Raw genomic sequence first — 13,953 nt, forward strand, 5'->3', positions numbered from 1 at the left:
GCAGGTATGTGTTTTGAGGGATGAAGTGGGATTGGAAATTGGATTGAAATGATTAAAAGTCATGTTTAAATATGAAATGGAGACTTACGATTTAGATGAATCAATAGACTGACGAGGACGAATGAAGACGAAGACGAAGGCTGGATTAGACTATGGTTGTGGACTGCTGAAGACTGAACTAAGAACTAACACTAAGAACTGCAACTGTGACAGCGACTGTAACTCTAATTGTAACTATAACTTGAACTGGACTCGACTGTACTGTACTGAACTTGAACTGGTCTGGACTGAACTGTAATTGTAACTGTGACTGTCACTGACTGACTGACTGACAGATTGCAAGAAAAACTACTATTGTAACTGCGCTCGCGGCAAAAAGGGTAAGGCTTATATAGGAAGGATTTCAGGGGGTGGATGACGTCCACCAATGAGAGGAGGTTGCGTGGAAGACGGTTACTCTGGAAAATTCCTAGTATTAATATAAACAATTCTAAGAACCTAATCGCATAGGAGGGCCCTTGTTCTACCGACTGTATACAAGAGTGGATAGATCGCAGCCCCATCGGGAGCCTTATGACATATGTGGGTGGCGTGTACTCGTATCTTTTCATAAACCGCTTGATCAAATTTGTTAGTTTTATAATCATAAGAGGAGGAATCCGTTGCTATTTAGGTACCCAGTATGGACACATACGTGCCTAACGTAGAGGCGGCAAGATATCTTAGTTATATAAGAAACGAATCTATCGTCCCCGGGGTACCCAAGATGTAAATAAACTACATACATTACATGAAGGCGGAATGAATGAAAAACACCTGGGGAACCATACGGTACGTTTAACGACGGCCAATGTACTCTTATCTTTGTTACAGTAGCGCTAGCCCGAAATCCGTCCGTTTCCCAATCATATAATTAAAAAGAGAGATTCATAGTTTCCGGTACACCCAGGACGTAACATAGCTATAATTAATAATTAGTCTAGATAGGTCACTATGATATCTACCTTTTTAAACCTTTTTTTATAACTAATAAATGAACTAATAAAATATTGTTGTTTTCTCAACTCAATCATCATGTTCGCAATAGACTGTCAAGAGATTTCAAAAATGGTATAGATGCTACTCATGATTTGTCTTACTGGATAGATAAAGATGAGGAAAGAAAATTTGGGCAATTATCATCAGAATATATGCGTAAAAGTTATATAATATGTTTAAAAATCAAAAAAAGCTAAATAAAAAAAATAATAAATAAAAGTAAAAAATAAAAAATATAAATAAGAGAACTTCTATAATTTCTAAGATCACAGTCCTGACGCGGCGTGAAGATTTAAATGTGTATGTAAATAATAATGATCACTTATTATTGATTTTTTAATGGGTATCTATATGTCAAGAGTAATAAAATAAATTATTCTTCAGCTGTATTCACTTTCACCTTGGGGACGATAAATATTGTAGTTAATTCGACGTTAATATGGTGGTAAAGCAGTATAATGAATGAAAATATTTTATTAGTTTACTTATTAGTCGTGAAAAAGGCTTAGATATTATAATAGCATATCTTGACTAATAATTAATTCGTTAATTAGACTTTATGGATCTAAGTTTTTCTCATCTAATGGTTACTTTTGGCATTCCTAATAATCATACAATACAAAAAAATTGTTTAATTGAAAAGAGGTACAAAAACGGCTTTGAAACTCTTCTTTTTTAATGTTTTTCTATCTCTGTTTAAAATGATGGATGGAACATGATCCTTTCAGAACACGTTTATTCAACGAAATATTAGCCGTTAGCATCAATGACTTTTTGTCATTTTTCAGGCAATAAATGAATGCCCCGGTGATAAAAGGATTCGGGTTTTTGACTGAAGAACGCAGCGACAAATTTTTCTGCAACTGTGGTAAACCGTTGTTGGGCTAGGGGATGTTACATAGAGCGAATCAAAATAAGTCGGAAGGTGCTGAGTTTGGGGAGTATGCCGGGTGTGATAAAACTTTCCACTTTAACTGTTCAAGAATTGATCTTGTGGTTACACTGACATAGGGTGTGATATTGTCGTATAATAGGATGATTTTGCAGCGTCCTGTACTACTAGTCCATGGGCGTTTTCGCTCAATTTGGGCGTTGAGTTTTATCAACTGAGTGCTGTAATATTGTGCAGTGATTGTTTCGCCTGGTTTCAGCAGTTTGAAGTACAACACTCCATGCATATCCCACCATATACACAACAGCACCTTTTTCCCGTGGATATCCTATTTTGCAGTGGATGTTAATGGCTGGCCAGGCCTGGATTGATCCAGAATCGCTTACGCTGCAGCAACGACATGCATATACCTAATCGTTGACCAATATTAGGCTTCGTTAAAGTATGTGGAACTCATTTTTACCACATTTACCAGTCTTCTAGAGCTTTCCCAAAGCTTGTAGTCGCCGTACCACCGTCGATTGATCCACTTTTAAACATTTCGCCAGTAGCGTGGTCGATTGTGTGGCATCCTCTTGCAACAGAGATTTCAGCCCCTTGTCTGCGAATTCCTTCGGTCTACCAGCGCGTGGCTTGTCTTCCAAGTTTCGATCACCATTCTTAAATCTGGCAAACCTTTTCGATCGCTTATCAATAACCGTATCGCCATACACCTGATATATTGAACTATATGCTTCATTTATATTTGTTCCTAGATTAAACATGAATAACAAACAGTAGCGCACATGAACTTTATTAACCGTCATACTTGGCTTCATGAACAAAATAATCGCACATGTAGCCGGCCGGTTAGACAATTACAGCGGCATGTATCGGTGGCGGCTGAAACTTTTGCATATTCCTAATAAAAGAATGGTCAATACATTATTGATTAGTATATATTTTGTATATTAAATAAATTGTATTTTATACCAGTCAAAGAAACCGAACGAACTTATTTGCCAACCCAATATATTATATTTTTAATAAATCATTTTTTAATGTTCGGTGAGTCGTTCAATATTTCGATATTACAAAGTTTTTATTTTAAAAATTGTTGTAATTTTTTGTTAGAGATTGAAAAAGAACGCGTTTTTTTATTTTTTAGGTAAGCAAAAAGTATTGTCATCATCCGATGTTTTCTTGCTATTTAGGGAACTTTTGGAAACGTGATGCAGCCTGAAAGTAACGATAAAAGTAACGGTTATATTCGTTACAGTTACCCAAAAAATATAACTTCGTTAATTGTTACAGTTAGTACTGAAAAAAAATTTTTGCCGTGATCAAGTCGTTACTGAAAAAAATTATAACGGTAACGCTTTACTTGTAACGCGTTTCTTCCCAACTCTGCATAATCATATTTGAACATTTCTTCAAGGGGTCTATATCACCCATCCAAAATCTAGTTTCGAAAAATTGATATAACATTAAACCAAGGTTAGGAAATAACGTGTTCAAAATAACGCGTTACCGTTACAAGTTATTTTTTTCCAATAACAATTGTGTAACTGCGTTACTTTTTTTCGATAGTTATTGTAATGATAACTAAGTAACATTTTTTAGGTAACAGTAATGAATATAACCGTCATTCTTATCATTATTATTGATTGAAGTTACAAAATTATATAAAAAAGTGATGTTTCCAAATGCAATCTCAATATTTCAGAGCAGCTGGTGTCTAGTAATGCATATTGTAGGCGTTTCCGAAACATAACGATGTAGCATAAAGATGATTTTCTCCTTTAAAAACAAAGTGTCTTCAGTTTCAAACAAAGGAATTGCAACGATTATTAAAATCAGAACTTTATATTAAGTGCACAAAGGAATAATTCAAATGTTTTTAAACAGTTTTAAATAGTTAAGAAATTAATTTTAAAATCAATTAATTTTCCCACTCTTTTGCGGTTATGTAATGTTGCCATATTAAACTATTATTGGGAAATTATTAAAAATAACATTTAGTATGGCGAAAGGCCTAACATAACTTTCAAAAATATTCAGTTCAGTAAAGTAAAATATGGCAAAAGATAAGGTACATATTCGACATTGTATTCTTTATGAATTCTAACAAGGAAAAAATGCTGCAAGAGCATGCGAAATCGATTTGTTCCTTTCTCGGCAAAGGTGTTGTATCGTACGATGTGTGCGCATTTTGGTTTAAGCAGTTTACAAGCAGTGATTTCAGTCTAATCGACAAACAACGGAGACGTTCTGGAGACTCTCGAAAATGCGACAACGATAATTTGGAACACTTGCTTGCTGAGAATTCGGCACAAACGCAAAAGGAGCTTGCAGAATAGTTGGGAGTAACGCAGCAAACCGTTTCCAAATCCTTACGTGAGATGAGTAAGATCAATAAGGAAGGAAAATGAGTTCCGCATTAACTTACTTAAGCTAACAAAAATCAACGAGTGGCAATGTGTCTTTCTCTCTTCAATAAGAAACGTCGAAGGTTTTTCTTGTAGAAAATTGTTACGGGCGATGAGAAATGGATACTCTATGACAATCCGTAACACAGAAAGTCATGGGTATATCACAGCGAAACATCAACATCGGTTGCAAAGTCTAGTCGCTTCGAAAAGAAGGTTCTGTTATACATTTGGCAGGATATTAACCGTTTGAGTCCTAAGCAGCGCGATCGCGCTGTTGAGATTTTATGTCGAGAAAACCCAGCACATTTCGAGCATTGTGGACAACTGACGGTCCGTTACCGATTGTCGAAGTCGCAAGCTCAGATTTACTGACGCAAGTACATCACACAGCTCTTTTTAATATAAATAGTACATTTTACAATATGTACAATAAAATAAAACAAGCGCTATCGCGCTGCTTGGGTCTTTTCGTACTCATTTAGTAAAAGCACGGTTGCGCTGTTTGGGATTCTTCGACAGAGTTTTTTCAATACCCCCCGGGACTCAAACGGTTAAGGATGTTCTCTATTAGGAGTTGTTGGAACTGTGTAAAACAGTTTACTGCGAACTGCTACTAACGCCAATTAATCGCCTTGAATCAAGAATTCAAGAAACAGAATCAAGAATTCAAGGAACAGAGAACTGGCAAAAGAGAACGTCCTGTAAAACTGTTACATGACATCGCCAGGCCACAATTGCTTCCGAGACAAAAGACACCATAATGAATCTTGGTTGGGACATCTTACAGCACCCGGCATATTCAACAAATATTGTTCCATCCGATTGTCACTTGTTCCGGTCAATGCAGCACTCCTTGTCCGATACTTACTTCCAATCAGAAGATGAGATTCGAAAATGCCTTGACGACTTTATTGTATCCATAGGCACAGCATTTTTCCGAGGTGGAATTTATTAGCTATCTAAAAGATGGCTTAAATTTATAAAAAGCAACGGTGAATACTTTGATTAAAAAACTTGTTTTACTTTCTTTCAAAATGAATCGAATTTCGCTGAGAAATTTGATTATACGTTTGTATACCTAATACAATAATATCGAAATGTTGAACGACTAACCGAATATTAAAAAATTTGTTATTAAATACAATATACCACTTCCAAGCAGTTCATCGAAACATAGAACAACTATTTAGCAGTGGAAACTCTATATTAAACTCGCATAGAGGAGGTCTCCAATGACAAAATGATGAAGCATCAACTTCTGTTAAAAGTTAATAAAGAATTTTTGTAAAATTCAACGAGTGTGCGTATTTAATGAAAAACAATTAGAATTATTACTTTTTAACTTATCTTTCTCACTAATAATTTATTTATTTGTAATTTATAAACAATTAATTTTTCAATTTATTTTTCTTTAATTAAATAATAATTCTTAAATTATTTTTGAAAAATTATTTTTAATGTAATCATACGGTTGAATTTGTTTTAAAGAAGAAGAAGTATGAAACGAAGTATATAATACGAAGTTTATAATATGAAGAAGTATATTATATGAAAAAAGTAACGATTCGATACTTTTCGAGTAACGGTAATGAGAATAAGTTACTTTTCAAAATAAATAACGTTAAAAGGAACGAGTTACTTTTTTGAATCGGTTACGAGAAACAGTAACAAGTTATTTTTAAAAAATAACTTTCCCAATTCTGTATTAAACTTATCATAGGTAAACGAAATCCGGAATATGTTACACATAATACTGTATTAAACTTACCATAGGTAAACGAAATCCGGAATATGTTACACATAATACTTGGTATTATAATTCAGTGAAAATTGAGTTCATTTATCTTTAATAGTTTTTTAATTATCGTAAAAAAGCTTAAATTATCTCATATTACTCGTCGTTCCTCTATATCTTTGACTCTGCTATACATGTCATTACATCGCTAAACTTTATGGGTTTTACGAGGAAACGTGACTGGTATGTATCGAATTCGTGTAATAAATAACACCGGCACACAAAAAAAAGCGGTCTGTACTTTTGACCAAACCTACCTATCTATATGTACTTTGGCCTCCTGAAACCGAATCTGGAGGTCGTTTAGCCCGTCTACCTCTTGGTTTTGAGTAAATCGCAAAAAATAGCGAAAAATCGCATTAGTAAGTGCGACAAAATTAGGAAAAAATTTGTTTGACTTTCAACAAGTAAATTTCTTATGTAGTTTGATGTGCTACACCCAAATTTGAAGTTTATTGAGATTTATCATCCATAGTATTGCCGAAAATCGCGAGAAATAGCTCAAAATGTAAAAAAAAACGATTAAAATCGCCACAAATCGCGTTTATAAGCGTAAAGCAATTCGGGAAAAAAGTTACTGACCTTAATGAAGTATATTTATTATGTATTTTGATGGCCTGAACCCCTTTTTCATCTTTGTTGAGCTCTATTACCCACAGGTTTTAGCGAAAATCGCAAAAAACCGCGTTAACGAGCGTAAAAATCGTTGATTTCTTATGCTTTTTCTCTTGTAACGAACTCTTTTATCTTCGAATGATCTATGTAGCGCGTTTCTTTTCTTCTTCACTCCGGTCTGAATCGTTTCCCTTACATATAGATATGTGAGTTTGATCAAAAGTACAGACCACTTTTTTTTTGTGTGCCGGTGTAATTTATACGCATAATATAATAACGCTCTTTACTAATATTGCGTGAATTATCTTCCAACGCCATATATTCATTTTAATGATTCCATTTGATAGTCATGTGTACTTTCACTCTGAAATTCATGAGATTAGCGAGCTTATTGCTTAATCCTGTAGTTATGTTCTTCCACTTTGGTTGTTAGTATTACTTATCCTCAAGTGAGACCCTGAAGAGCTAATAATGTCAGCGCAAGAGAGAAGAATTTTAGTTATCATTTACGTTTTACGAGGTCTGTTCAAAAAGTATCGCGAATTTTGTGTTTTTTCAAAAATTATTTATTTATTCATGAATATCTATTTTGTCTCCTTCAAAGTAATCCCCATCAAATATTATACACTTGTGCCAACGTTTCTTCCAATCCTTGAAGCAATTCAAAAAATCATTTTTTGTGATCTTGTTCAGCTCTTCCTTCGATGCCGTCTTTATCTCCTCAATCGTAGCGTAGCGTCGTCCTTTCATGTGCCTCTTCAGTTTCGGGAACAAGAAAAAGTCACAGGGGGCCAGGTCTGGGGAATACGGTGGCTGCGGCATCATTAGNGTCTGTTGTTGACGTGCTCGGGCGTCCGGCACGCTCTTCATCGTTCACATCTTCTCGGCCCTCTGAGAACATTTTGTACCACCGATAAACGTTGCTTCGGTCCAAGGTAGCTTCACCATATGCCACAGTCAACATTCGGAATGCGTCCGCGTACTTAATTTTGTTTTTCACACAAAATTTGATACAGATTCTTTTATCCATTTTTTGGAACAGGCAAAAATCGAAGACGAGCCAAAACACGTCCAAGCAAAACAGCTGTCAAAGATAAACTGAATATTCAAAATGGCTGAACTTGTCGGCATAAGTGAGGGATATGAATACCAACATAACGCCACAAAAAAATTGAAAATCGAATATACGTAACCCGCGAAAATTCACAATTCGCAATACTTTTTGAACAGACCTCGTATTTTCTTTGCATATGATAAGATATTATGAAAGAAAAAATTTTTACTTGGTTTATGACGCTATATCTCGCTTAACAAGTTTAGTCAGATACGTATTATGAGCCATAACATGAGAAGTAAATTAATCAGGAAATAAGGTCTTAATTTTCTCACGATTTAATCTTACATTTTATCAAATTTTCCTTATATCAATGTATTTAGGAAAGAATAACTCCTTTCTATTCTATTTATTAAGGATTTACTATATTACAGATGATTACGTTGTTACATATAATAAATCATAATGAGATATGATCTGTATGAAAAGGCATTTAGCAAGGTAAAATCACGAAAGAAACGATAAAATTTCGAAACTATTAAACAGTATAATTATGTATTGACACATGAAAACTGTCCACTTAAATAAGAAGCTACTATACAAGGAACAGATGAAATTATATTATCGATTCAAAGCCCGAATTAGTTGGTACGACCTAGAGTAGAAGTTACTGAAAATAGAGCCTTATCGTGTTACTCATTATTGACTATAACTTAAAGAAACATTGTATTCCGTATTATGTAAAGCTTCTTTTTATTACCATTTAGATTACCGTTTTATTACCATTTAAATTACCGTTTTACTTAGGCTTGCACACAGTTTGCACATTTTCATGGATTTCTTCGATAGCCAGCCCCACTCCTCCCGTTTCATACATCTAGACTCCTCTCAGAAATGTAAGATGCTAAATTTTAGGGATGGTATTAGCCAAAAATCGTATAGGAAATTTAGAGAATACTGCTCCGTTTTAAAATAATTTCTACAACCCATGAGGTATAAATGAAACGTTATATTATTGAATAATACTACTACATATGCATAGTGTACGTCAAACTTCAAAACGTAAAAATGTAACGCTGTATAAAATAACATATAAAGGAAAAAAAGCGGTATCGCAAAGACAAAGTTGAGAGCCCCTATCTTAAAACAGCACTATATACCAGATCAATATCACGGCCGCTACCCTTAAACTCTGAAACGTGACCGACGTAAAACGTGACCGAAGTAAACGCAAAATTCCAAGCTTCCATTAAAGTTTTCCTCAACGAAGTCTAACGCGCGCGCGCGCGCGCGCGTGTGTGTGTGTGTGTATGTATGTACATAAAGAAAGCGATAAAAATGAAACATAATTTTACAATGTCGCACATAATACGATCGACAGTCAGGTCTGGTCGATGGTTCGTGAACAATTCTACGCGGAAATTTCACTATCTAAGTTTTGTCAAATTTCTATCGTTGCAACAATATGATTCGTTTCCTTTTACAACTTTTAACAATTACAGCGAGTCTTGCGCCTCCTCATGCTTTAATATGCCACTTTATGCGATTTGAGTATCAGCAACTTCGACTTTTTTTAGCACAAGTGATAAAAAATAAGTAAGTATTTAGATGCTTATGCATTATAAATTGATGCATCACAGCGAAATGTATAAGTCTCGTTCTACTCTAACGCCATTGTTTGACCTAGTTCCTGTTGTCAGGATTGTTTTCTTCGTAGATATTTTGCGGCGCCTACGTCTCGGCTGTTGTTCGCGTTGTGTCTGTGTGTCGGTTCTACGTTGAATTATTGACTGAGATCCGTTAAATAAGGCGAAAGGTTGCGTAAAGGGATCGAGAAAGTTAACAGATAAGCACGCCGAGGGACACGCGAGTCAATCACACGCACTCACACGTGTGCACTCGTGCCCTTATTGTGTTTACATCAGGCACAATAGTAAGGTCTGATCTCAATTTAATTAACTCTAGTTTAAATACTGTTGAATAATTTGATACCATGCTAACGTGAAACTTTTCGTAGTTCTTCCCCTAGTACATGTTATCGTACATGTCAGTAAAAGTAAAAAAACTGTTATTCATGACCAATTAACAAAACTGACACAAATCGGACATAAATTTAATACACAAAAAAATATTATATGATGTATTAACAGAATTGGTCAACAATGCCATAATTAAAGTAAATCTTGTTTATTTAATAGCAATAGTATTAAAACGAATACAATACTTATTAAAACAATATATAATAAATTAATTTCAATAATATTGTGTTATTAAGGTTTCTAGTCGCACTGTGCAGTTGTCAAATTTGTTGAAGTCAGAAGGAAACGCGTGCCTAAAATTCTTGTAAGATACGTCAAAATATAAAAGTATGTCTTACGATATCCGTGATCGATTGAACATAGGAGGGGTGTTTAGAAAATAACGGGAATTTTTAAATTTCGCGGGTTTGGAGAGTCCGATCGTCAAAATTTTTTTCTTTATGTTGGTATACATGCCCCTGAAGTATGATAAAATTTTCAGCTGTATTCATTGTTTACTTTGTTTGTGGCAGCCGCTAAGGTTAGACGTGTTTTTATGAGCTCGGCGATTTTCGTTCGCGAATGGAAGTTGCCAGAATGCCTACTGGGACGATTGAGCCTTAGTTTCGACGTCATATCCGTAAACCCATGTTTCGTCACCTGTTATAACACGTTTCAGTAATTCTGCATCGTCGTTGACTTCATTTAGTAACTCCTGAGCAACTTCCATTCGCAAACGAAAATCGCCGAGCTCATAAAAACACGTCTAACCTTAGCGGCTGCCACAGACAAAGTAAACAATGAATACAGCTGAAAATTTTATCATACTTCAAGGGCATGTATACCAACATAATAAAAAAAAATTTTGACAATCGGACTCTCCAAACCCGCGAAATTAAAAAATTCCCGTTATTTTCTGAACACCCCTCGTATATATAAAATATTCCGAAAACTTTCCTTTAGGTCTAACAATCAATACATAACCGTAAACATAACGTTATACGCAACCTTCTTCTTCAAACTATGTTTTCTCATAATTTTGTCGCGTTAATTTTACTGCTATTTGTTGATTGTTAACATAAAATGAAAGTTTGCGAAATATTTTATAAATACATTTAATCGATCACAAGTATCATTTTACGAAAGTATTTTTTTTTATTTCAACGTAATTCACAAAACATACATTTTCACCAGTACCACTTTACGAAAATATCTTTTTTTATTTCAACGTAATTCACAAGATATATATTTTCTCGCTTCTGACGTCATTAGTCAAAATATCAGCGTCAAAATAACAGCAACCTTAAATAAAAAAGATTTAATCCAAATATAACACGGTTGAACGTATCTAATGATATTTATTTTAATGTATTCCTAAAGAATTTTGGACATACACATTCTAGTTTCCGATATCATTAATTAAAATATTGCAATAAGAAAACATGAGTCTTAAGACTTAATTTATTAACTTGATACTTATTTCTTGCTTACTCAAACAAGACGTGTGTCTAAAAAGACGTCTAATTATCTAATAAAGAAGTCTTTTAGATAATAAAAAAATTTAATATAAGTAATCCAGATAACATTAAGGCATCCTAAAATATCGTGAAAACGTTTAAACAATAAGACGTCTGAAGGATTTGAGACGTCTTTTAAACATACGTGTTATTTGGGTTATTTTTTCTTATTGGAAATGACTAATGAGCACTCGAAGAAGTTATATTAACATCATACGTATCTTTTACGCAATACGCATTAAATTAAATACTTTCAAACAGCGACTAAAAAAAATTTCTTTATATTTAATAAATTTTATTGCTTTAAAACAAATTTGATCGTTGAGATATTTCAAAGAAAATAATGTTTTGATCATTAAATACCATTGTTCGATTTTCTAAAAAATATATATCTTCGTATTAAATAAAATTTGTTTAAAACGAAAGGCATATTCTCTTTGGCTTCATTGATATCATTGTTTTATTCAAACAATATTCTTTCATAAAATAACGTCTGAAAAAATATATTGTTCCGTAAATCCTTCAATTTCGTACAGTCGATTCCTTAGATGCTGTAGTATCTTATAAAGAGACCTCATGAATTGGAACACGAAAATCTAAATCAAATTTTAATGGCTGATCTTGTTACACTGACATACGCGCGACGCTGAAATCCTTCTTCATTAATCACTTATGAATGGCTGACCATCTATATCTAATATTTTACATTTGAATTTAAGACTCTCTGCTCTACAAACTGTTAAAATTTGGTTCTGGTTTGCATGCCCCAACTAATGAGGTGTCTTTAATTAATTAATTTAAACAGTTTCCTAACTACCGATAACCAAGAAAGCAGTTGTAGCACCACATATGTTTCGATCTCGAGCGACGGCCAGTCGGCAACTCATACACTACTAGACACAGTCACAGTCGCTTGATCTCGTTAATCGGCAGGCAGTGAGTCTAACGATTATGACGATATCTTTAAAGAAATTCGCTCTCAAGAAGATTCAAATATGTTCCTCGCAAATTTTGAAAAGTTCGATAATAATATAATAAGTGCGTTCCAAAAGTCCGGCAACAGTCAAATATTTTGAAAATAAAGCACTTCATTAAAAAAATATATAAACAAAAGTAAATCAAAGAAAAATATTTTAAACAAAAGTTGTATAATACACATTGGTGTATTTAACATTGTGAAAAATTTTACCTAGAGGTACGCTTCTAAAATTCAGGTCAAGGACACATCAATTCTTTTCAAATTGCATTTCTCATTTTTTGTTGCAGATTCTAATAGATGATGTTAAGAGCTTTCCAAGACACTACTACATAATATATTTTAGTTAAAATCCGTATAAGTTACGATATTTCTATAAGATATATTTCTATAAGATAAATTTCCATCGGCATTTAAAGTGCACTACGTGAAGGTCGCGCAGCCAGATGTACTCCTCTTTGTGTGAGTGAGTATGTGTGTGTGTGTATGCGTGTGTGCGGGCGCGCGCGCGCGCGCTAGTATGTCACAATGGAGATAAAGGCCCATAGTTAGTCACTCCCGCAGTATTTATTAACTCCAAACCCTCTCTGGTGTGTATGTGATGCGTGTATATATGCGGGGAGTTTTTATATCTGTATGACACACACGCGCGCGCGCGCGCGCGCATATTCGTATGCACACAACGGTGTAAATCCGACCGCGCAACTTCCATGTGGTTCACCTTGACTAAAACCAATGTCGGCAGTAAGATATTTTCGAAATATCATAATTCGTATAAACTAGAACAGAAATGTACATTGTAGTTGTATTTTGGAAAGCTCTTGACACCAGCTATTGGAATCAGCAATAAAAATAGGAGATGCAAGTTAAAAAAATTATTGTGACTTTGACCTGATGCTGATAACGCACCACAGAGTAAAATTCTTAACAATGTTAAATACACCAATTTATCTTACACGTTTTGTCTAAAACATTGTTCTGCTTTATTTTCGAGATGTTTGACTGTTGCCCAACTTTTTGGACACATTGTATAGAGTTTGATATCGTAAAAATAATATAAAATTTCGGATAATGATAAACTAATCAAATTGATGCTATAAGATTTCAAAGTTTGATATAATAACTTCACGCGTGAGCGATATTATAAGCAGCTCTTTTTCATGTGTTCGAAATTAATGGTCGATATTTTTCCGATATTATCTTTTTCCTCAATATTTTAAATAAATTTATTTTAAACTTTATTTATTTGAAAGATTTATTTATTAAATTTATGTTATTCATATTGGTTGCATATGAAACTGCACATTGGCAATAGATGCCGTTAGGTACACTATTTCTTCAAATTGAAAGTTGGCAGTACATATGATGACAGGTCTATAGAGTCAAAACTCCATAGGTGATATTTGTGCTACGCGTTAACATGATCTATTTTGATTGTATTTACAATGACAAGTTTTGTTCCGAATAAGTCACATTTGCGAGAAGTTATGCTCCATTATTTCTTGGCAAAAAAATTGCCCGCGGAAACGCATTGTTTGCTAGAGGAAGTGTATGCCAATCATGCTCCAATAAGTATAATGTGCAAAGAGTCGTTTTGCCGTTTCCAAAGTGGTGATTTCTTTATGGACGACAAGGAC

At 34.1% G+C, this 13,953-nt stretch overlaps 1 protein-coding gene across 1 annotated transcript; it reads right to left on the reverse strand.

The window, feature by feature from the left end:
• Positions 1–2,409: 2,409 nt before the first annotated feature.
• Positions 2,410–2,736, reverse strand: LOC106749374 (histone-lysine N-methyltransferase SETMAR-like). Its single transcript, XM_014628793.1, has one exon. The coding sequence runs from the start codon at positions 2,734–2,736 to the stop codon at positions 2,410–2,412; it is 327 nt and encodes a 108-aa protein (XP_014484279.1).
• Between the last annotated feature and the right edge of the window lie 11,217 nt (positions 2,737–13,953).

This window comes from Dinoponera quadriceps, unplaced genomic scaffold (assembly GCF_001313825.1).
Source record: "Dinoponera quadriceps isolate SergipeBrazil2010 unplaced genomic scaffold, ASM131382v1 scaffold125, whole genome shotgun sequence".
NCBI lineage: Eukaryota > Metazoa > Arthropoda > Insecta > Hymenoptera > Formicidae > Dinoponera > Dinoponera quadriceps.